At 43.7% G+C, this 26324-nt stretch overlaps 1 protein-coding gene across 1 annotated transcript in view; it reads left to right on the plus strand.

Annotated features, from left to right (window-relative positions):
• Positions 1-1589: 1589 nt before the first annotated feature.
• LOC141078713 (uncharacterized) overlaps positions 1590-26324 on the plus strand; it is a 28033-nt gene continuing 3298 nt past the window's right edge. The window contains exons 1-3 of the mRNA XM_073565212.1: positions 1590-2327; positions 2543-3049; positions 5953-6028. Of these exons, the coding sequence (XP_073421313.1) occupies positions 2126-2327; positions 2543-3049; positions 5953-6028 (785 nt within the window). The 5' untranslated portion in view covers positions 1590-2125. The remainder of the gene's footprint in view (positions 2328-2542; positions 3050-5952; positions 6029-26324) is intronic.

Genomic DNA, 26324 nt, shown 5'->3' on the forward strand with positions numbered 1-26324 from the left:
TTAGGGTTAGGGTTAAGTATGGTTTGGTCAGGGTTAGGGTTAGGGTTAGGGTTAGGGTTAAGTATGGTTTGGTTAAGGGTTAGGGTCAGGGTTAGGGTCAGGGTTAGGGTTAAGTATGGTTTGGTCAGGGTTAGGGTCAGGGTTAGGGTCAGGGTTAGGGTTAAGTATGGTTTGGTTAAGGGTTAGGGTCAGGGTTAGGGTCAGGGTTAGGGTTAAGTATGGTTTGGTTAAGGGTCAGGGTTAGGGTTAGGGTTAGGGTTAGGGTTAAGGTTAGTTAGGGTTTGGGTTAGGGTTAAGTATGGTTTGGTTAAGGGTTAGGGTCAGGGTTAGGGTTAAGTATGGTTTGGTTAAGGGTTAGGGTCAGGGTTAGGGTTAGGGTCAGGGTTAGGGTTAGTAAAGTCATGGTTTGGGTTAGTGTGAGGGGCCACATAATGTTGGAAAAAAACGCAAACGCGGTAAAAACGCACTAAAAACGCATACAAACGCATAAAAGCGCTGCGTTTTTTTCATGCATGCTCATAAAAATGCTTGAAAAAAACGCAGCAGTTGTATGCTTTTGTATGCGTTTTTCAATGCGTTTTTTTGCGGGAAAAACGCGCTGCAAAAAAAAGCAAGTGTGAAACAGGCCTAAGTAAAGCATAATGAGTGGCCATCATTATTTTAAGAAATGAAGGTCATTCAGTCCGAAAGATTGGGAAAACTTTGAAAGTGTCCCCAAGTGCAGTGGCAAAAACCATCAAGCGCTACAAAGAAACTGGCTCACATGAGGACCGCCCCAGGAAAGGAAGATCAAGAGTCACCTCTGCTGCGGAGGATAAGTTCATCCGAGTCATCAGCCTCAGAAATCGCAGGTTACCAGCAGCTCAGATTAGAGACCAGGTAAATGCCACACAGAGTTCTAGCAGCAGACACATCTCTACAACAACTGTTAAGAGGAGACTTTGTGCAGCAGGCCTTCATGGTAAAATAGCTGCAAGGAAACCACTGCTAAGGACAGACAACAAGCAGAAGAAACTTGTTTGGGCTAAAGAACACACGGAATGGACGTTAGACCAGTGGAAATCTGTGCTTTGGTTTGACGAGTCCAAATTTGAGATCTTTGGTTCCAACGACTGTGTCATTGTGCGACGCAGAAAAGGTGAACGGATGGACTCTACATGCCAGGTTCCCATCATGAAGCATAGAGGAGGAGGTGTGATGGTGTGGGGGTGCTTTGCTGGTGACACTGTTGGGGATTTATTCAAAATTAAAGGCATACTGAACCAGCATGGCTACCACAGCATCTTGCAGCAGCATGCTATTCCATCCGGTTTGCGCTTAGTTGGACCATCATTTATTTTTCAACAGGACAATGACACCAAACACACCTGCAGGCTGTGTAAGGGCTATTTGACCAAGAAGGAGAGTGATGGGGTGCTACGCCATATGACCTGGCCTTCACAGTCACCAGACCTGGACCCAATCGAGATGGTTTGGGGTGAGCTGGACCCAGGGTGGATAAAAATCAATGTTTTTTTAAAAAAATCAAAAAAATCGGATTTTTTTGATTTAAATCGGATTTTTTTCAATAAACTGCTTTTTGAGGAAAATATTTTACCATCCAAAGGTTCTTCCATCATGAGATAAAGCTGAGTTGTTTAACTCAGTAGAATAAAGGCTGTATATGTGTAACATTCACAATGCCATGCTCTTCCAGAGGTTTCTGTAGGATTAGAGGGCAGTTTCTCTCCTATATTATCACAGACGCTCGCTTTACTTACGCAGTTCTCAAAACTGAATTTGACTCCGCAGAGGTCCCAGCCTCTTCTTCATGGCAAAAATGTTACAACATGAACAGAGTTGAGAAAAAGACCTTAATCCTATTGTTCTACAAACCTATGAATACAGAATCAACCCCTTCAGTGCCAAGTCCAAGAAGTTAGACAATATGTTTCTGATTGTTTGGAGTGGAATAGATCTGCACAACACAAGAAGAATGTGAATCTAAGTGTGAGGAGGAGGAAGGGCAAGCAGACAAGAAAATGAAAGTGAAACTTTGAGCACAATACTGCAGCATAGCCACAGACAGACAAGTCTGGATCTGTTTGTGTGTAAGATCTGAGGTTTATTACATTCTTTCCTTATAATGGCAGCAGGCCGTAAAAGAGACCCAGTTTGGGAATATTTTAATGAAGCTCCTTCGCCTATCGGTAAGGCAGGCATGCGTGCAAAATGCAAACGATGCAACAAAGAGATGCAAGGCCTGGTGGCGCGAATGAGGCAACATCATGAGAAGTGCGGTGATGAAGATGACCAAAGAAACACTTCTGAACAGGCAGGATCTTCAGGTTGGTAAACATTTTTATTGAATCCTATTTCTAAAGACTGAACTGTCATGTGTGAGGAAAATTATATTTCTTATTATTACTGCATGTTACTGTCATTTGGTACAGTTATGAAGAAAAACAAATATTCCTTTTGGGGCAGGGGCAGTGATGTGTTGTGTACAATAAGCAGAAATTGTATAAACAATAAAATAACAGCATTGACTTTTTTTGTTTAGGGGAATTCATGGATTCTGGAAACTATCCACCTCCAAGATCACCATCATCCTGTTCTACAGTTTCAGAGTTATCCATCCAGGATAGTGCTTCATTAGCAGCAGCAGCAGCATCATCATCAGACACCCACAGCCACATATCACCATCACCCAAAAGGAAGAAAAAACCTTTACCTCCTGGAACCACCATAGATAGGTTTGTGATAAGAACCAGCAGATTAGAAAAAGAGTTGATTGATGAAAAAATTGCCCAGTTTATTTATGCAACGAACTCTTCTTTCCGTCTGACTGAGAACCCACATTTCATTAATATGGTTCAGTCACTGAGACCAGGATACAGTCCACCCAGCAGAGCTGATGTTGCAGGGAAACTGCTGGATCAAGTGTATGACAGAGAAATGGAGCAATGTGCAATAGCTCTGGAGGGTAAAATTGTTAACCTAAGTATTGATGGGTGGAGTAATGTCCACAATGATCCTATTGTATGTGCTTGTATAACAACAGAAGAAGGTAAAGTCTTCCTTGCACAAACAACTGATACGTCAGGAAACGCACACACAGCAGAATACTTACAAGAAGTGGCAGTAAAAGCTATAACGACATGTGAACAAAAATTCAAATGTCTAGTACGCAGTTTGGTCACTGACAATGCTGTAAACGTATCCAAGATGAGAAGAGATTTAGAAGAGCAGGGAGGGAATACAAAGCTGCTAATAACATATGGTTGCAGTGCTCATTTGCTGCACCTCTTAGCCAAAGACTTAAGTGTTCCAGAAATAAAGGCTAATGTTGTTAAATTGCTAAATACTTCCGTAATAATCATTTTGCTGCAGCAGCTCTGAAAAGGATGGGTGGAACCAAGCTAACGCTCCCACAAGATGTTAGATGGAACTCTGTGGTGGACTGTTTTGAGCAGTATATCAAAAACTGGCCTATTCTGATGACACTTTGTGAAGAAAATCGAGATAAAATAGATGGCACTGTCACGGCCAAAATCCTCAACATTGGGCTTAAGAGAAATGTTGAACATCTGCTGAGCTTCCTGAAACCCATCTCTCAAGCTTTAAACAAAATACAGAAAAATAGCTGTTTTATTGCGGATGCTGTTGAAATTTGGAAGGAACTGAGTGAACACTTAAAAACAGAACTACACATGGACAGAATTAAATTACAAGCAGTAAACAAACGAATGGGACAAGCACTGACTCCAGCTCATTTTTTGGCAAATATTGTCAATATCCAATATCAGGGTCAAAACCTAAGTGCTGAGGAAGAGGAGTTAGCTATGACATGGGTATCCAGCAATCATCCATCTTTAATGCCAACTATAATAAACTTCAGAGCTAAGGGGGAACCATTCAAGAAATATATGTTTGCTGAAGATATTTTAAGGAAGGTCACACCAGTAAACTGGTGGAAGTCACTTAAGCGCTTGGATTTAGAGACTGTTCAAGTAATGATTTCACTTTTAACAGCAGTAGCTTCTTCTGCAGGCGTTGAAAGAATATTCTCTTCCTTTGGACTCATTCATTCTAAATTGAGAAATCGGTTGGGACCCAATAAAGCAGGAAAGCTTGTTTTTCTTTTCCAGATTATGAATAGGAACAAAGAAGAAGATGATGATGAAGATGACGACAAGTGAGCTACAGAGGACAGCAGGGACAGTAGTATTTAAGTTTTTCATGTGTCGGCTGGGCTAACAGTCTAAGTTTCTTAAAATATATATATATTTTGTTTAGCCAAATTAGTTAACAAACATGGATGTTTGTTTAAGCAAATAACTTATGCTGTAATGTTGTTATTGTTTCAGTTGAATAAATCTATTTAAATTGTTATTAAGGTCAGGATTATTTTTCTCCTTCCTAAGTACAACAGAACAGTGGTGTCCAAATATGAATGATTAACCCATTAAACTGGGGAGAAAAAAGTAATATAAAAAGTGATTCTAAAAATCTTCATCTACTTGCATGTTAAAGTAGCAAGAACTAGTTTAGGTAGAAACTTTGATTTAAATCACTGATTTAAATCAAGCCTTACTGACTAGTGATTTAAATCGTGATTTAAATCAGTTAGATTTAAATCAAATCCACCCTGTCTGGACCGCAGTGAAGGCAAAAGGGCCAACAAGTGCTAAGCATCTCTGGGAACTCCTTCAAGACTGTTGGAAGACCCTTTCCGGTGACTACCTCTTGAAGCTCATCAAGAGAATGCCAAGATTTTGCACAGAAGTAATCAAAGCAAAAGGTGGCTACTTTGAAGAACCTAGAATATAAGACATATTTTCAGTTGTTTCACACTTTTTTGTTAATTATATAATTCCACATGTGTTAATTCATAGTTTCGATGCCTTCAGAGTGAATCTACAATTTTCATAGTCATGAAAATGAAGAAAACTCTTTGAATGAGAAGGTGTGTCCAAACTTTTAGTCTGTACTATATATATATATATATATATATATATATATATATATATATATAATATATATCTTTGTTGCCATAAAAAGAGGGGGGCCCAGACACATTTCTTGCACAGGGGCCCCAGGCTGTCAGTGTCCACCCCTGCGTACAACTGACTGTACGAAACCACAGATGGGCGAGTCCGAAGAGCTGTTCACACATTTTATACCATGGTCATCAGAAGTGTACTCAAAAGATTCACAAAGTCAAGAGGAGGAAATCTGCACTGATGCCCAAATTTTTTTTTACCTTGGATCCGTGGCAGAATGAAGTAGAGTCCGAACAGCATCCTGACCTTTGTCATCAGACGTTAACCCTGGGGGAAGGTGATCCTGATGAGACTCAGATATCTGAGGCTCATGCAGACTGTACTGTGCTATCAGGGCAGGAAGAGGAGGAATGCGACTTCAAGTGCGAGTAATGTCATAACACAGAGGATGATGATGATGATGAGGTGTTAGATCCCAGTTGGCGTAAACATAGAGGCACACAGCTGAGTAGGATATCTGAGGAGGAAGATGAGGAGGTTATATTGCGCCGTTCATTGCAGATTCGCAGTGATGCAGCCACGATGAGCGATGTATCCTCAGCCACAACTGTGCCTCTGGCCAGCAGCATCCATGGGTCTGCAACTCGCAGGGGTGGCAAGGGTTGCCTAGCCTGGGCCTTTTTTGACACTGCAAAGTATGAGCCAACTCACGTAATCTGCCAACCTTGCAGAGTCTAGGTAAAAATTGCAATAATTTGACTCCATGTATGAACCTTCACATGCACAATCAACATGTTTACTGTGGGAATCCCACTGCGCAAAAATGCGGACCAGCGGACCTCACAACCATTAGCCGCCCCATCAATCACATCTGCTTCTTCCTCCTCTGTTACCATGCCAACTATTCAGACACAGGTCTTCGATCGCAGAACCTCGGGTTCTTTTTTTTTAAATTCTTTATTTTCAGGTTTAAACCACACCATAAGACACAACACCATTTTACAAATACAAATGGCAAATTATTGCTTAGACGTCGGTCCAAGGTGAAAGGGAGGGAAAGGGGGGAGGGAAATGTGGGTGGGAAAAAGGAAAAAAAGGAAGGGTGGGAAAAAGGAAAAAAGGAAGGGAAGGGTAAAGAGGGAAACATAATATTAAACAATAACAATAACATCAACAAAAATTAGTCGTCGGCATGAACACTAGCAGTTGATGAGTGTATTTATGAAGATAGAGTAGGTGGACTGTTCTGTAAGCAACCGTGGAACCAGCTACCCCAATATAAAGGCCATCAGGTCCAAGTAAAACTTCATGTGGTATCAGATTTCTCACCCCGAGGACTCTCCCCCAGATATCTAGTCCACGGGGCCCAGGTCGACACATAAGATTTATGATTAAAGATCTCCCAGCTAGACAGCTCCTCCAGACGAGAAATCTGATTTATCTTAACATGCCACTCCTCCAATGTGGGGGGGGCAACATCTTTCCAATATACAGCTATCAGCTGTTTTGCAGCACTTAGCATCAGTGGGAGTAGACCATGCTTTTTTGGTAAGAAATCCTTTGACGGGCACGAAAGGAGAACTTCCGTAGCCCTGAGATTAGTCTTTATTAGTTGCAATTTCTTGAGGACTAGCTCAACACCGACCCAAAAATGTCTCAGTTTGGGACAATCCCAGAATATGTGTGTGTGATGTCCCCCAGAGTTGAGGCATCTCCAATAAGCATCATTATCAGCAAGACCCATCTGAAAGAGCTTCGCGGGAGTCCAATGCCACCTGGTCAATATTTTATAAGAATTTTCCTGCAAAAGTACACATCTAGAGAATCCCCGTGCACTAGACAGCATTCTAGATACTTGTTTCTCTGTGAACGTAGTGTTAAGTTCCATTTCCCAGGAGTAAATAAATGAGGGCTTAAAGTGTACTCCCGGAGAAATCAGATGTGAGTAGATACGAGACAAGATTTTTAGCCGTGGAAGCGGAAGTTTGATCATAGTATCTAACCAGGACCAATTTGATTTGGTCGGGAATTTCTTCTTAAATTGCAGAAGCGTACGTCGAATGTGATGGCTCTGAAGAAAATTAGTTGGTTGAATCATTGCACTTGGTGGCCAAACTCCTCCCTGTAATATTTTATTACCGTAAAAGCTATTCAGTGTATCTCTAGGGAGGGTAGACCATAGATTATAAGGATCTTGAAAATCAAAATCTAATAGATACGGTATTGAGCCAATCGGCGTTAACGTAGAGGGAAAAGTGTCCTCCGGTAGTTCCCCCAACCTCAATCTTTTGATACGCAATGTAGTAGAAGTTATCTCGTCTAGTCTAAGAGCGACCGGTGGTTTAGCCCTAGTCCAGAGATAAGGCAAACCCCTCGGGCCCAGTAAAGCCAGGTCGACACAAGTTCCCTCCCCACCCTCAGCGCAAGACACCACCTTTAACCATCTGCTAAGGTGGATTGCTTTATATTATAAAAGGGGGTCTGGGACTCCCAATCCACCAGAGGAGACTGGATAAGTAAGAAGCCTATAAGGCAACCTAGCCGGTTTAGATTTCCAGATAAATTTTCCTATTAGTGACTTTAATGACCCGAAAAACGTCAGGGGTATCTGAATCGGAACTATGTTCATGGCATACAAGATGATAGGCATGATATATGCCTTAAACACATTGATGCGACCCAACCAGGATAAAGTGGGTAGGTTATATTTATGCATCAGGTTGGTAACTTTTTTCATTAAGGGGATGAAATTACTTTGAAATAGGTTAGTGGGGTCCCTAGTTATGAATATTCCTAAATATTTAATAGAGCTATTAGCCCAAGAGAAGGGAGTCTGTGTACGAATAGTGGAAAGTTGAGAATGAGGGAGAGTGATATTTAACGCTTCAGATTTGGTTAGATTAATTTTAAAATTGGAAAGGGAGCCAAACTGTTGAAAAATTTGGAGGATGATCGGGAATGCCTGAGACGGGTTGGATATGAGGAAAAGAAAACCGTCTGCGAAAGCTAGCGTTTTAAGTGTCCCCGGACCCACCAACAAGCCCTCTATGCGTTGTTCTTGTCTGATGCTTTGTATCAAAGTTTCTATGACTAAAATGAACAAGGATGGGGACAGAGGGCATCCCTGCCTAGTCCCGTTGTGAATCTCCAAACTGTTTGATAGGGTGCCATTTATCCTGACCCTGGCCGTCGGTTGAGAGTAGAGAGAGAGAACTGCTGTTATATATTGAGGAGGGAAGCCAAATTTAATCAACACCTGTTCCATGAATCTCCAGCACACTCTGTCAAAGGCATTCTCGGCATCCGTTGACAAGAGTACCAAGGGGACCTGCCGGGTCTTGGCAAACATTATAGACTGTATGGCCCTAGTGGAGTTATCTTTCCCTTCCCTACCCCTCACAAAGCCTGCTTGATCCACATGAATTAATTTGGGTAAAAAGTTGCTTATTCTGCCCGCTAGTATTTTAGCCCACAGTTTTATGTCCGCATTAAGCAATGAGATTGGTCTGTAAGTGGTGCACAAGTTGGGATCCTTACCCTCCTTTGGGAGAACCGTAATATATGCCTCCAGAGATTGCTTAGGGGGAAGCTGGCCCTTCAAATAGGAATTAAACAAGGTCACCAAATGGGGTAAGAATAATTTTATGAACTTTTTATAGTATATAATGGGGAGACCATCCGGGCCTGGGGCCTTTCCATTTGGAATGGTGGAGAGAGTATCCAAAATTTCTTTAGGGGTAACCGGAGCAGTTAATAAAGTTTGGCCTTCCGGGGTTATTTTAGGTAGATTTAGTGGAATCAGGAACTCTTTGATTTTTTCTATAGCTGTTATTGGGTCTTGCATGTTATCTGGTATGCTTAGATTATATAAGCTGTCATAAAAGGATCTAAACTCCTCGGCAATGTCAGCAGTCTCGAAAATTGAAGAGCCATCTAGAGTTTTGAGTTGCCTAATAAACGTCCTGTCCTGCTGCTTTTTAAGCAATGAAGACATAAGCTTACTACTTTTATTGCCGTGGAGATAGAACCTCTGTTTGCATCTCATATAGGTTTTGGCCGATTGGATATTTAAAAGATTTTTTAGCGAATTCCTTAGGTCCGTCAGTTCAGTTTGTATCTTATTTACTTGAGATCTCTTGTGCAATCTTTCCAAGGAATTAATTTGGTGCAAAATAGACACAACCTGTTGTGTCCTTTCTTTTTTGAGATGGGAACTCAAAGCTATAAATTCTCCCCTCATTACCGCTTTATGTGATTCCCACACCACAGGTATGGGCGGGCCAGAGTGTAGATTTGTCTGAAAAAAGAATTCGAGAGTGCCAGTCAGTTTCGTAATATGGGAATCTGAATCCAATAATGTCTCATTAAGTGACCATGACCTGGCTGGCCGCGGTAGGGTTACCATGCCTATATCAAGAAAAATAGGAGCATGGTCCGATAGAGAGATAGTGTCTATAGTCGCATTTTTGACTAATGAGAGGTTAGTTGTTTGTGTCAATATATAATCAATTCTATGATAGCTACCACACGGATGGGAATAAAAAGTGTAGTCTCTACCCGAAGGAAAGAGTGTCCTCCAGGGGTCTATCAAGTGTAATTCTTGGAAAGAAAGGTGTAATTTTCTCAGTGCCCTTTGAGAAAGGGTCGACTTGCCCGTGGAAGTATCCAGGGATGGATTAAGTGATACGTTAAAATCTCCCCCCATCAGCAATAAACCCTCAGTAAATAGTTTTAAGGTATTCATTGTTTTGCACAGCCATCCAATCTGATTCCTGTTTGGGGCGTATAAGTTACATAGGGTAACTTTAGTATTGGCAATAATGCCCTTTAGTATAATATACCTTCCTTCGGAATCTGAAAGGCAATCATGCAAGACAAAAGGAACATTCTTTTTAATAGCAATACTCACTCCTCCAGACGCCGACCCACCCGTACTATGATACCAGGTCGGGTAACGAGATCTAGACATATCCGATACTCTCCCCGCTTTAAAATGTGTCTCCTGTAGAAAGGCTACACTAGCCTTTTTTGCATGTAGAAGGTTCAATACCTGACTTCTCTTACACGGGGAGCGTAAACCTTTTACATTGTATGAAGCCACTACTATAGTGGCAAAATTTTCCTTATCACCCATAGTAAAATAGATGTAGCAAAAGAAAAAATAAATGATAAAGTGCCCTATGCCGACGGGCTACAAAAAATACAAAATACAAGGTAAAATAACAGTAACCGATAGATAACAATAACCAACTACCTGCCTGCGGCAGGAGTAGGGGGTCAAACATACCCCCCATGACAGAGCAGGGAATTACATCCTCAACACACGAGTAGTATATGTTAGCTTATAAGGCAGTTAAATGAAAGCAGCAACACCTAGGCAGGTGCCAATCAAGGCAAACCAAAGTGATCTAAAACATTACAAGGTTATACAGAAATTTCCGGGTCCATATGCAAGAAAATACGACTAGACCGAATACAACAGAATTCAGGGGGGCATCTCTTTTCTCGCCCCAGATTTCCCTCTTTTAGGGGGCATGCGTCTCTTCACTGAGGCCCAGTCCCCCTGACCTCCTGTATAAGCATTGATAGGAGGAGGCGTGCGAAGATCCATATCTAAAGGCAACCATGAAGGAATATCAATAGGAGCAATGTCAAAAGTGTCCCATATTTTGTTTAAATCTTCGGGACTCCTCACTGTTATTTGTTTGCCATCCCCATTTACCGATATTCCAAATGGAAACAGCCATTTATAGAGAATTTTACGCGAGCGTAGTATTTCCAATAAGGGTCTTAGAATTCTTCTCTTTGCAAGAGTTGACGGCGCAATGTCCTGGTAAAGTTGGATAGCAGATCCTTCGTATGTGAGATTTTTAAAGTCCCTTGAGGCAGACAAAATAATATTGGTGTCCACATAGCTCAACAAGCCACAGATCACATCCCTCGGGGGTTCAGAAGGCTTAGGCTTGGGTCTGAGCGATCTATGGACCCTCTCTATTACAATTTGGTCCCATTTTTCTTGCGGGATTAGGAGGGCAAAGATTTCTTTCGTGGATTTTTCCAGTATTTCTGCAGAGACTCTTTCAGGCAATCCTTTAATCCTTATATTTTTTCTGCGACTCCTATTCTCTTGATCTTCTAAGGCCAGAAGAGAGTTATTAAGCTGTGTTCTGTGGTAGTCCAAATGATCCCTCATGGCATTAGAGTGGCTAATGAGAGAGGACTGAGATGATTCAAGGGACTCCACTCTATTACCAATGTGTGACAAATCTGCTCTCATACCAGATATCTCTGTAACCAAAGGCTTTAATGCTTGGGCCAGAAGTTTTTTGAATACTGATCTAGAGAACTTCCCAGAGTCTGAGTGGGTAATATCACTGCCTGAGACATCATCACTTGAGTCCGAGTCCTCGACCTGTTCCTCCACCTCAGCATTTGCATGCAGCTTTTTTGGTGTGGGCCTAGCCGCCCCAAGTTTATTTTTCAAAAATTTCTCCATTTCGCTTTGCCTGCCTTGATGTACACTAGTAGCCAGCGGTTTTGCACGCTCTTTATTAGATTTAACCATAATGCTGAATTAAAGCGTGCATTTGAATCACTCCTCGTGCATTCAGGGAAAGTCTACTAATGCATATTCATAGATGAAGATAACCCCATGCGTCTTAAAAGGTAGAGCGCTGACATGAGCGAATAAGGCCCTGATATGGTGCACTATATATAAAGTCTCACACTGCTGTGGTATGGAATTAGGCCGGTCTTAGTGTCTCTGGAAAGGGGGAGCGGTACCCCCAAACCCCCAGTCACTGTATGCAGCAGGAGCGACCGTCTCAAAATCCCTGGGCAATTCACCAGGAGCACCCAGCACTGCGGCCACCCTCTGTTCACCAGCCAGGCACTTGCGACCAGCTCACCTCCCTCTCCTCCGGTAAGCAGACCTTCTCCTTACTTTCCTTGATAGTCGGCGGTCTCTCCTCCAGCATAGGCCGCGGCCCTCCACCACCTCCAACGGCTCTCCGCAGACTGCCGACCTGCTCACCTCAGGAAGAAGCAGCCAAGATGGCGCCTGACCGCCTCTGGCGCCAAGGCCCGTTCCCCGCGACTGCTCTCCTCTCACGCCGTCCTCCACCACTCTCTCCTAGCCCAACTCTCTCCGGGGGCACGCAAACACCCTCGTTGGGGTCCGAAGAGGGCTCTCTTTGTAGCTGGCAGCGGGAGCAACCGCAAAACACGTCCTCCCCACAAGCGATCCAGACCACGCCTCCAGAACCTCGGGTTCTTTACCAGCTCCAGTCAGGCTGACTGAGAGGCTGCCTTCAGCTGTCACGGAAGCAGACATGCCTGCTGTTTTTGACAGATCTCAGAGAACGAGCACACCACAAGTTTCTCAATCCACAGTAACATTTCCGCATGCACCTCTCTAATCGTCCTGAAGTTTGTCCAGTTCACCATACTCCATCCTCTCTCAGCACTGCAGCCAGCCCACGGTTCCGCAGTTGTAGTTACGTGAAAGATTGTTTCCTCCTACGCATGACAAAGCTAAGATGTTGATCTCGCCATCTTTCTCTTTTGTAAGGAAGCTGTGCCTGTGCTACACCAGTATATCGCAGACAACATCACCCGTTCCTTAACAAAATCTGTCTGACAGGTGCATTTTCACCACAGACCCTTGGACGAGTAAGCATGGCCAAGGGCGTTGCATCTCGCCGAATGGGCACTGGGTGTCTCTGGTGGCTATGGGGATAGGTGCTGCTCCACATGTCTTGGAATCCCCAAGACTTGCAGGACAAACCTCTACATTTAACACTTCCTCCACTGCTTCTGCCTCCTCTAAGGCCTCCACCTTGTGCCCTCAACCTTTGCCTTAAAGAGACACGCGTTCCAACAGTGCAGAGCGAACCCCCTTACCTCCGTACTGTGCAGCCAGGGCTCAGCTCAATCAGGCAGCCTTAAAATTGATATGCCTTGGAGATTGCAGTCATACAGCTGAAGAGTTCTGGACAGCTCTCCAGGCTGAGTTTGATCAAGGGCTGTCTCCACTGAACCTGCATCCAGGAAAGGCCGTGTACGATAATGGTGCGAACCTGGTAGCGGACCTACAGCAAGGCAAGCTCACACAGGTGCCTTGCATGGCTCACGTCCTCAACCTGGTGGTACATTGTTTTCTCAACCACTATCCTGGCCGTTTGAGCTGCTGTGTGTAAGCTGTTTGCTCATTTCCACCATTCACACCCCTCTGCTCATTGACTTGCATTGATTCAGCGGTCTTTGTTCATGCCAGTTAACAGGTTGATAAGTGATGTGCCAGCATGGTCTAATTCCACTCTGCACATGTTGCAGCGACTGTGGCAGCAGCAATGAGCCCTGACACAGAATGTCATGTCGTTTAGCTTGGGCCACCACAGTACGGACGTGACGCATATCACGTTTACAGAGTGGGCACAGATCAAGGACATCTGCACCCTTCTGCACAGTTTTGAAATGGCTACCAAGATGGTTAGCGCTGACGACGCCATCATCAACATCACTATCCCGATCATCTATATGCTGGAGCAGACTTTGAATAGCCTGCGGGAGGAGATGGTGGTCCCAGAAGAAGAGGAGGAAGCAGAGAAGGATGCAGAAGGGATAACATTGTCCCTAAGTTCAAGACTTTTGTCACACAGGCGGGTGCCAAGGGAGGGTGGATTACTGTGATTGAGAGGGGCTGGTGATAACAGACAAACTGTTATCGAAGATGCAAGATCCGAGGAACAAATGGAGATGCTGAGTCAGGAGATGAAATTTCGTTGTCGAGATCTCAATCTGAGCATGCGCCGCTCCCGGCGGCCATTTTTTGGGAAGCCACCGCATCGCAGTAATGGATGTGCGGAGGGGGCTCCCAGCTTTCACAAAATGCTGGCGGAGCCCCCAGCACCACAGGGTACTGCAGCCATTTTCACCCACAGTGGAACACCCCCTCATCCCAGCCTGTGGCCTGCAGCAACACACCACTGTTGCCTCCTCCAGCAATGACCCTGGTATCCTGCTTCACTGCAGCCACCACACCGGGTAAGCAATAAGGCGCATGAATTATAAAAGCACCACTATTTTATTACAAAAAAAAGTTTTTTTCCTATTTTTCTCCTCAAAATTTGGAGTACGTCTTATAATCCGCAAAATATGGTACACACACTTTTTTGATGAGTTGTTGTGGCGCTAAGTAATTTTATCTCAATAGGGAAAGATGCACTAGAAATGCTGAAAGAATTGATATGCCACATTTTAACCCCTTAGTGACAGAGCCGTTTTGTAGCTTAATGACCGGGCCAATTTTTTCAATTCTCACCACTGTCATTTTATGAGGTTATAACTGTGGAACGCTTTAACAGATCCCGCTGATTCTGAGAACGTTTTTTCATGACATATTGTACTTCATGTTTTTGGTAAAATTTCTTCGATATGACTTGCGTTTATTTATGAAAAATATGGAAATATGGCAAAAAATTGTAAAATTTTGCAATTTTCAAACTTTAAATTTTTATGCCCTTAGAGAGATATGTCACACAAATTTCTTATTAAATAACATTTCCCACATGTCTACTTTAAATCAGCACAATTTTGGAAACAATTTTTTTTTTTAGGAAGTTATAAGGGTTAAAATTTCTCATTTTTACAGCAAAATTTACAAAACCATTTTTTAGGGACCACCTCACATTTGAAGTCACTTTGAGGGGTATACATGACAGAAAATACCCAAAAGTGACACTATTCTAAAAACTGGACCCCTCAAGGTGCTCAAAACCACATTCAAGAAGTTTATTAACCTTTTATGTGCTTCACAGGAACTGAAGCAATATGGAAGGAAAAAATTAACATTTAACTTTTTTTTGCAAAAAATGTATTTCAGAACCAATTTTTTTTATTTTCACAAGCGTTAAAAGAGAAAATGAACCACAAAATTTGTTGCGCAATTTCTCCTGAATACGCCGATACCCCATATGTGGGGGTAAACCACTTTTTGGGTGCACGGCAGAGCTCGCAAGGGAAGGAGCACCGTTTGGCTTTTTCAAAGCAGAATTGGCTGGAATTGAGATCGGATGCCATGTTGCATTCGGAGAGCCCCTGATGTGTCTAAACAGTGGAAATCCCCAACAAGTGACCCCATTTTGGAAACTAGACTCCTTAAGCAACTTATCTAGATGTGTGGTGAGCACTTTGAACCTCCAAGTGCTTCACAGAAGTTTATAACGCAGAGCCGTGAAAATAAAAATCACTAAAATGATCTGAAAAGAAAGATCTGAAAACCCCAAAATTTTTAATTTTACAAGGGTAAAAGGAGAAATTAGACCCCCATAGTTGTTGTGCATTTGTCCTGAGTACGCCCATACCCCATATGTGGGGGTAAACCACTGTTTGGGTGCACCGCAGAGCTCAGAAGGGAAGAAACACCGTTTGACTTTTTCAATGCAGAATTGGTTGGAATTGAGATTGGACTCCATGTCGCATTTGGAGAGCCCCTGATGTGCCTAAACAGTGAAAAAAACCCACAAGTAACACCATTTTGGAAACTAGACCCCTTAAGGAACTTATCTAGATGTGTGGTGAGCACTTTGAACCCCCAAGTGCTTCACAGAAGTTTATATGAAAATTTATATGAAGTTTATATGAAAATAAATAATTTTTTTCCCTCAAAAATGATTTTTTAGTCCGCTATTTTTTATTTTCCCAAAGGTAACAGGAGAAATTGGATGAAAAAAGTTGTTGTGCAATTTGTTCTGAGTACACTGATACCCCATATGTGGGGGGAACCACTATTTGGGTGCATGGGAGAGCTTGGAAGGGAAGGAGCTCCATTTTGGAATGCAGACTTTGATGGAATGTTCTGCGGGCATCATGCTGCATTTGAAGGGCCCCTGATGTGCCTAAAGAGTAGAAACCCCCCCAAAAGTGACCCCATTTTGGAAACTAGACCCCCCGAAGGAGCGTATCTAGATGTGTGGTGAGCACTTTGAACCCCAAAGTGCTTCACTGAAGTTTATAACGCAGAGCCGTGAAAATAAAAAATCTTTTTTTCACAAAAGTGATTTTTTTTAGCCCCCAATTTTTTTATTTTCCCAAGGGTAACAGAAGAAATTATACTCTCAAAGTTGGCAAATAGTGGAAACCCCTCAATTCTTGCTCCAACCCTAACACACCCCTAACCCTAATCCCAACCCTAACCCTAATGCTTATCCCTAATTCTAACCCTAATTCTAACCCTAACCCTAATTCTAACCCTAATTCTAACAATAACCCTAATTGCAACCCTTATTCTAACCCTAACTCTAACCCTATTTCTAACCCTAACCCTAGCCCTAATGGCAAATTGAAAATAAATATATTTTCTGTATTTTATTATATTTTTATATATACGGGATTTTTTATTTTTTATTTTTTTTTATTTAGATCACTGTGATAGTTTATCACAGTGATCAAAATGAATGAATCAAATCTGCAAGCCAGCAAATTCGAGGCAGGCGCACTGCGCATGAGACTGCCATTTTCTTCCAGATCCAAGATGGCGGCGCCCACTGGAGGGACCCAGGACCATCGGGAGGTGACCCATGACCACCGGGAGGTACAGGGGGGGATCGAGGACCCTATTTCTTTTTCCTCTAATGTGCAATCACATCAGAGGAGAGAGAAATTAAATACAAAATGCAGCTTTTTTTTGCGGTCGCCGTTATACGGTTAATAACGGCGATCGCAAATGCGGGGTCAGTAAAAACCGACCCGATTCATGTTCTCTGGGGTCTCGGCTACCCCTGGCAGCCAAGACCCCATAGAAAATCCGACATTGGGGGGGCGCTATTTACTTTCTCCACAGCACCGTGAATTAACAGCGCTGTGGTTTAAGTACCCTTAGTGACCGCCGTTAAACGATGGATCGGCGGTCGTTAAGGGGTTAAAAAGATGACTACAATTCAAAAACCACAAGAAAGAAAAATGCACCATGTGAATGAGATTTTAGAAGACAAAATTCACTTTGCTGTTATTGTAAAATGAATAAAAAACGCAATAAACATTCTACATGTGGAAATCCCATTATAGGCCCCTGTCTACGATGTCAACCAAGTGGCATCCCACGAATGCATATGGGGAGGCAGATGGGTGACAGGATGAATATTTTTCAGTTGCTCCATTTTTATCCAGTGCTATCTTTATAATGGATTGAGAATTTTACCAGTTTTCGCTAACATTTATTTTTCATTTTAAACTAAAGCTGAATAAGATAACATATTGGTTGTGACTTACTCTTTAAGTGCACATTGGAAGCACAGTGTGGAGTTTGTGAATGCCGAGCGCACGTTTTAATGTCAGATTGAAGCACAGTCTTCTAATGCACCCCATAAAGTTTATCTTTTAAACCAGCTGTCATGATACAGATACATCTTGTATAACTGCGCTTTTTTTGTACCCAAGATTGACTTTGCAATGAGGAAACAGGAAAGCCGCTGCTGTCAGTTGCTTTGAGAGGATTTGCTAAGTTTAATGCTAATGTATCCTCTTGACTTCTAATCGCTAAAGTTGAATCTACAAACTGGGAATTTTAGAATCCTGGACTACTCTTCTGAGGTTAATCCATACAGATCTGCATGGCGGGGGAGTGCATATTCCCTATAATAATGGCAGGTTTTGTGGACTGTTTAGTTGAGCGAAAGTTTGATATAAGCTTTTGTGCATAATACTTTGATATCATTTAACCCTTGCATAGCCAGTGAGCTTCTTGTTAATGCATAGCTCTGTGTATAATTACATGAGATTGTGTACATATATTGGAAGTTATTGTGCATGTTTGTATATAAGAACAATTGTGGTTATTGCGCAAAAGGAATCTGTCAGCAGAAATGACTGTTCAAGCCAAGCACAGATATTTATTTCAACCTTGAAGTCACCACATGGGAAGATGTTTTGAGCTACATTTTTTTCCCACTCTTGCTTCTGAAAAGCGAGAGACGTCAATCAAGAAGGGGGTGTGTGGAGGTGTATGGTGGTAAAGTTTACTGAATCGTTTAGCCACCACAAGGGTGCATCGGAGGCCAGTGCTTGGTGTCAACAGCTATTTTGTGCTTTAATTTGCACATGTTACATTTATAGAATTCACATAGGAGACACTAAGACTGCTGTATATACATTACATAGGCAACACAGAGACTGAAGTATATGCACCACATAGAAGACACAGAGACAGCTGTATACATGACATAAGAGACTCCGAGACTACTGTATATACATCACCTAGGAGACACAGAGACTGTGGTACCTGAAACACATAGAAGATACCGAAGGTGCTGTACATTCATCATATTGGAGACATATATCATATTGGAGACACCAAGGCTGCTGTATATTGTATACATCACATAGGAGACACCGAGGCTGCTGTATATACACCACATAGGAAATAGTGAAAAAAACTTGGCATTCATAGTAAAGACAGAGAAGATGATTTTTATGTCTGAATCATTTATTTAATGTGCAGGCAATCCAAAACGTTAGACATTTCGGTCAAGCGACCTTCATCGGCACAGTGGATTGCAAGTGGCAGAACAAATGTAATGACGCTATGGGAGAGCAGTGAGCACTGCAATTGCGGGAGGCATCTGACTTCACTATGAGTGCCATTTCATTTTCACTACTTCACAGGAGATAGGATCCTACTTGTGCATCATACAGAGGAGTGACGTGTTACAGCTCTATCTGTTGATGCATCACGTATGAGACACTGAGACTGCTGTCTATACATCAGATAGGAACACAAAGCCTGCTGTATATAAATCACATAGGAGACCACGAGACTGTTGTCTGTATATCACATAGGATATACATCATGTAGGATACACTGGGGCTGGAGTATATACATCACAGGAGACATGGGGATGCAGTATACATATCGTATGAGGCATAGGACAGAGGTATATACATCGCAGGGAGATACATGGGGTTGCTATATATACATCAAAGAAGAAGGCATAGGGCTTTGGTACGACATCACAGGAGGAGACATGTGGGCTGTGCTATATACATCACAGGAGGAGACATGAGGCTGAAATATATACATCCCAAAGGAAGACATGGGACTGTGATATATACAAGACAGGAGGAGGCATAGGGCTGCGGTACAGACATTCCAGGAGGAGACATGGGTTGCGGTATATACATCACAGGAGGAGACATGAGGCTGCGCTATATACATCACAAAAGAAGACATGGGGCTGCGATATAAACGGTATATTACAGGATGAGACTTAGGGATGTGGTACAGACATTACAGGAGGAGACAGGAGGCGGCACGAGGGCTGAGATATATACATCACTGGAGGCTGTATATATTGCTTTCAGCCCGAGCACTCTGGCCCCTGGAAATCTGCCCGGGGACCAGAGTAAAGGTCATCATGGGTCATAAAAGGACCATAGGCCTGAGGTTCCTCATCCCTGTATTAAATGTTAAAGTATATAGGCTCCTTCCTTCAGGTTATTGTGTTTCCCAAATGCAGAGTATTTACAATGCTCTCTTACAAAGGTGCATTGATAATGTAACTGTAGTAGCATAGCTATGGGCGGTAACTCAAATCTACATTATTTCCTTCAGGGTTGTACATAAACAGTATAAGGCTCCTGTGCGATAAAATAATTTGTCCTCAAGCAATTGAAAAAGCTCAAACAAAATACAGGTAAAGGGATTGGCTTGGACAGGTATACTGATGATAATTGTTGGTCTGGGCAGAACTCGGCAGCCTTAAACATTGCTTAGTGGCCACTGCAGAATATTGCACTTTGCTTGACCTGTTATGAGGGTTTGAACTCTAGTGCCAGCTATTGGAAGGCGCAATCCTAGAAGTCAATATTGACCGTTTTACGAGTTTTGCAATATGACTTAGGGTAAAAGCCAAACCAGAATCCCAAGTCAGGTCTGATATGCCATTATGAGGAGACTTAAGCGCCTTGCATGCTACTTTCCAAATTGTCTCTTCAGAGAGGAAGAGTGTCTCAGCTCCACCCCTCAGTGTGTCTGGGATGCAATTACTGACAGCTTGGCCATCTAATCTGGTATAGGGTGTGCTGAAGCTGTCAGTACTTTGATTGACAACTTGGCCATCCAATCTGGTACAGGGACATGCTGAGCTGTCAGTGTGTTGATTGACAGCTCGACTGTCAAATCTGAGACTGTGAGGCGTCGGCTATCTCCAAGTTTTCATTATTCCAGGAAATTGCTATGCTACTTAACTGAGCTGTGTCTCCCAGAACTCTGCCAGATGTGCATTCAGCTTGTAAGGCTATGTGCACACGTAGTTTGGAGAGCTGCGGATTTTTCCGTGCGGATTTGTAAAAATCTGCAGGTCAAAAGTCCTGCGATTTACCTGCGGATTAGCCTGCGGTTTAGCCCTGCGGTTTCACACCTCACAATGGAGAAGGTGTGAAACCGCAGTGGATTCCGCGCAAAGAATTGACATGCTGCGGAGTGTAACCCGTAGCAAATCTGCGCGGAAAAATCCGCAGCATGTGCACAGCACTTTTGTTTTGACCACAAAATTGAAAACAATGGTACTGTACAACGCAGCAGAAACTGCTGCGGACCCGCAGGGCCAGAAACGCTGCAGATCCGCAGCAGAATCCGCAGCGTGTGCACATAGTCTTAGGTTTGTTTTCCTGTGCCTTGAATTCTGTATGCTTGATCTGTTGCCTGACCTTGGACTTCCTTCTGACCAGCTGCCTGTTTAAACACTTCAGATCTGATCTGTTATCCTCATGGTACTCTGATCTCAAAACGTTACCTGACTACCCTTTTGTCTCTTCCTTCTGTTTATGACGTACCCTCCTGGCTTCTGACCTTGGACTCCTTGACTATTGTGTCTCACGGCTTGGCCGTCACAAAGAGCAAAATAAAGTAACAGCCGACAGCACATACAGGATCATTCACATTATTTTCCTAGCGTCTCAAAGAGGACTTAAACTCTAATGCCACCAGCAAATTGGGATTCTGATTTGCCTTTTATCCTGAGTTATATTGCTCATTAATGGGTCACTATTAATGCATAGGATTGCTATTTCCCCTTCCTCTCTGAAGAGACAATTTACATGTTTTATTTCCCAGTGGAGCATGCCAGGTGTTACCCCTTAGATCCCAGCCATAGCCTCTCACTTGGCAAAATCAAATCTCATACTTTACACTGACAAGGGGCAATACCCAGTGGCGGATTAAGTGGACTATGGGCCCGGGGCTGTTCATAAAACCTGGGCCCCTGTACCCCCCTTCCCACCTGAGCGCTGCGGTCCCCGTGCGGGAATTGACAGCCGTACGGACCGCAGCACTTGGTTTGCTGCGGGTCCATACGGAAAACCCGCCACCATTCCACCACGTGTGGACATGGCCTAAAAAGACGTTGCACATAAGCTGTAGGCCTACGGCCAATACGCACAAAATCACGCTCCATCACCCCATCATTGCCTGCTCAATCACCCCATCACTGCCTGCTCCATCACCCCCATCATTGTCTGCTCCATCACCCCATAATTGCCTGCTCCATCACCCCCATCACTCCCATCATTGCCTGCTCCATCACCCCCATCATTGCCTGCTCCATCACCCCATCATTGTCTGCTCCATCACCCCCATCATTGCCTGCTCCATCACCCCATCACTCCCATCATTGTCTGCTCCATCACTCCCATAATTGTCTGCTCCATCACCCCATCATTGCCTGCTCCATCACCCCCATCACTCCCCTCATTGCCTGCTCCATCACCGCCTGCTCCATCACCCCATCACTCCCATCATTGTCTGCTCCATCACCCCATAATTGCCTGCTCCATCACCCCATCATTGCCTGCTCCATCACCCCATCACTCCCCTCATTGCTTGCTCCATCACCGCCTGCTCCATCACCCCATCACTCCCATCATTGTCTGCTCCATCACCCCATCATTGCCTGCTCCATCACCCCCATCATTGCCTGCTCCATCACCCCATCATTGTCTGCTCCATCACCCCATCATTGCCTGCTCCATCACCCCCATCACTCCCCTCATTGCCTGCTCCATCACCGCCTGCTCCATCACCCCATCACTCCCATAATTGCCTGCTCCATCACCCCATAATTGCCTGCTCCATCACCCCATCATTGCCTGCTCCATCACCCCATCACTCCCCTCATTGCCTGCTCCATCACCGCCTGCTCCATCACCCCATCACTCCCATCATTGTCTGCTCCATCACCCCATCATTGCCTGCTCCATCACCCCATCATTGCCTGCTCCATCACCCCATCATTGTCTGCTCCATCACCCCATAATTGCCTGCTCCATCACCCCCATCACTCCCCTCATTGCCTGCTCCATCACCGCCTGCTCCATCACCCCATCACTCCCATCATTGTCTGCTCCATCACCCCATAATTGCCTGCTCCATCACCCCATCACTCCCCTCATTGCCTGCTCCATCACCTCATCACTCCCCTCATTGCCTGCTCCATCACCCCATCACTGCCTGCTCCATCACCCCCATCATTGCCTGCTCCATCACCCCATCATTGTCTGCTCCATCACCCCATCACTGCCTTCTAGACCATCACTCCCATCATTGCCTGCTCCATCATACACACAGACATACACACACACACACACACACACACACACAGACATACACACAAGACACCACCTCTCTCCTCTCACCTGTCCGCAGCATCGCCCGAGCTTCCTCCCTCACACAGCAGCGGCCGCTGAATGATGACGTCATTCAGCGGCGCTCCTCTGTGTGAAACAGGAAGCGCGGCCTCCGGGCAGGAAGCAGGACGGACCCTTGCCGCTCCGCTCCTGCTATTCACTCTTGCAGGCAGCGGAGCTGCCGTGATCGCATCGCTCCCTGCCCGCCGCTGCACTGCACTGCAGGGTGGAATTGCTGCTGCCGCGCCGCCCCCACACACATGCCGCCTGGGGCGGACCGCCCCCCCGCCCCCCCACCACGCTACGCCAGTGCCCTGGGCCCCCAAAAAACCTTGGGCCCGGGGCGACCGCCCCATCCGCCCCTATTAAGATCCGCCATTGGCAATACCCCAAACATGGTGTCTGCGAATTGTGATTCTGGTTTGGCTTTGATCCTTAAGGGGGTTTTACACTAAGCGATATCGCTAGCAATATCGCTAAAACGTCACTGGTTTTGTGACGTTATAGCGATATTGCTAGCGATATCGCTATGTGTGATACTTACCAGCGACCGGCTCCCCCACTGTCCATCGCTGATCGCGCGAGAATGTCCGGCTCCATTTCTCGTCGTCAGCTTCCTGCTGAGACTTCCTGCTGTGTGAGACGAGCGATGCGTTGAGGCGGGCGGGAGGACGCAGGATCGCTGTGTGTGAATGGTAAGTATCGTGCGCTGCGTCGCTGCTGCATCGCTGTGAGATCTTTCTGTGTGAAAGCTCACTAGCGATCATTTAGCGATGCACCAGCGATCCTGACCGGGTCGGATCGCTGGTCGGATCGCTGGTGCATCCCTAAATGTAAAAGGGCCTTTAGTCATATTGCAAGGCTCATTAAAAGTCAATATTGACTTGTAGGATTACTGCTTCCAATAAGCAGAACATGAGTTCTAGTCCTCTTCCTCTATGAAGTGACAATTTGCATATCTTATTGATTGATGTCCCTGCTCACACTGGGCTTAGCAGTTAAGCAGGGGTTGTCCCAATCAGTGATTGACAGCCTTCCTTGTTAGCTGCCAAACACCATTAGATGCACACCCTTGATTACTAAGTATAGAATGCATTGGGAATTTAATGAATAAATACAAGCTATACCCTTTTCACACAATCTATCACTCTGGTTACCACTCTGATTATCTCATTCTATACAAGATCCTGCTGACAAGTCAGACACCATGCTCAGTGTGAAAGGGAACCTTTAACCAGAGGTTTGCAGCCTATTGTGTGCCAGCAATTGCTCATTGTAGTAAGTCTAAGGATGAACATTAATATAATGTTACAATTTTAAAATACATTTCATTGTTAGGTATTTATTCCATCACTAAAGCCATTGTAAACTCCTAAGGTCAGTCTTGTTAACATCAATACACACATTAATCTTTCAAGGCCTACTTAGCAAAAATGTGAGACACTTTCTATTCTTTGATTTGGTGGCGGAATATGTGTGGAATGTGAAGGGAGAGAAACTCTTGGGTTTACACAGTAATACAATAATAAGAACATAATAGCATACCTTCAAGTATCTGTTTGGACTACTTTGCAGTTTTCTAGATAGTACTCAAAGACTTTCTCTCTATTCTAATTCCCTCTAAACTGAAGAGCCATTTTACCTACTTTCGTCAACCTATTTCAACAACAGCAATGTGAAGTGATCGCTTGGCATACACCCCCCCTGTATTTCACCTGTGTTGCAGGGCCTACTAGATTTGCCGTGCTGAGATGTGCTAAAGTATTTTCCATAATAACAAGTTAAATGCAATTTCTGTAAAGGGTGGCCTGAAAGCCTATTCCAAATTGGGGTTACTTCCCTTGTCAGCAGAGAGCTGTTTGTCAGACAGTTGTAATAAGAAATCTCTGGATTCTCTGACTTTTTGCTATGGTTTGCAATTACTCTCTCGACTGTTGCACATTATATTTTGCAATTTTCTAGGAAGCAATATTTACAAAGGCTAAATAAAATTCCACTACTAAATCGACAACAGAAAAACTAAATGAGAACATGGAGTTGTTTTTGGCTGTAGAAACACGCAAGACTATATAAGTTCTGATATTGGATTTACCCGTATGCTTTGCCTTTCTGAACATTCAAATAAAATGCAATTCCACATTCTGCACAGCAGGAGCAGACTACAGTTGTTTTACCTCCTCTTTGAAGTAAGTCTAGGTTCAACCATTCGGGGCTGAGTTGAATGGAAACTGATGGAGGAACTCATCTCATTGTTTGCAATAAGATCACCTTTTATTATCTCACGTGGCAGTTTTTGCATTAGATAATAAAGGGGCAGGCGATGATCCCATGGCCTGATCACAATCTATTCCATTATTTCTAAACACTGTTTTTCGGTGATTACTTTGTATCTCCGTTCATACTGCACCCACACACACAAATGATACACCATTTGAAAGGTAAACTTGCCCCCCTTCAGCAAAAAAATAGCCAAATAAACCACACATCCACAATTTGATCACAAAATACAGTTTAAACATTAATTTTCATAAACCTGCAGAAAGGAAAAACGACCTGCAGGTGGCACCACAGTACCTCAAAGCTGCTTACAGACATCACAAACAAATCCAAACATTTGCCTTGCCCAGCCATTTTATCCAAATTGGAGGATTGCACACTTCACTGCAGGTGAGGCACATATGCAAACACATTTGTGAACATGCACTGCCTATTGAATTGCACATTTGCTCCATTCATACTCTACCCACACAAACAAATGATATACCATTTCAAAGGTCAAATTACCTGCAGGTGGCAGCACACTACCACAAAGCTGCTTACAGACATCACAAACAAATCCAAACATTTGCCTTGGGGACTTTTCAGCTTGCTCAAGTGCTTGCCCAGCCTATTTCAGGCACATTGGAGGATTGCACACTTCACTGCACGTGAGTCACATATGCAAACACATTTGTATACATGCACTGCTTTTTCAGTGATTACTTCACCCCACACACACAAATGGTGAGTCACATATGCAAACACATTTGAAAACATGCACTGCTTTTTCACTGATTACGTGGCCCCACACACACACGATTCACCATTTGAAAGGTAAACTTGCCCCCTTCAGCAAGAAAAGAGCCAAACAAACCACACATCCACGATCTGATCACAAAATACAGTTTAGACATTCATTTTCATAAACCTGCAGAAAGACACAATAACCTGAAGGTGGCACCTCAACGGGAAAACATTTTTTGGCCTCTACTTATCAAACCAATTTATTGTATTACCAATTTACATATATGAATACCTGTCTGTTTTCATCATCTCATGAAATACATTTACATTTAACCAGCTTGCTTTTTCTGAAACTGCCTGCGCCCTCGTCGACCAATGTGCAAAAATTTTGCACGGGCCAAACTAGTATTTCAAATACCAATATGACTCGGATTCTAGACTATCGCCTGAGTGGGTAAAAAGAAAAAGACCTGATGGCAAATAACACATCCACACATCGACTCTGACCTGTTGAGCTTGCTCAAGCTCAAAAAACTGAGTCTGATGCAATGGAGATATATGAACCCAGACAAAGGGTCGTTTTACATGGGCAGATGAAAATTAGGATGGATCAGGAATGAAGAAAGCCCATGAGTACTTGTTTACTATGACTAAATG

Source organism: Dendrobates tinctorius, unplaced genomic scaffold, assembly GCF_039654945.1.
Source record: "Dendrobates tinctorius isolate UK_male_01 unplaced genomic scaffold, ASM3965494v1 ptg000016l, whole genome shotgun sequence".
NCBI lineage: Eukaryota > Metazoa > Chordata > Amphibia > Anura > Dendrobatidae > Dendrobates > Dendrobates tinctorius.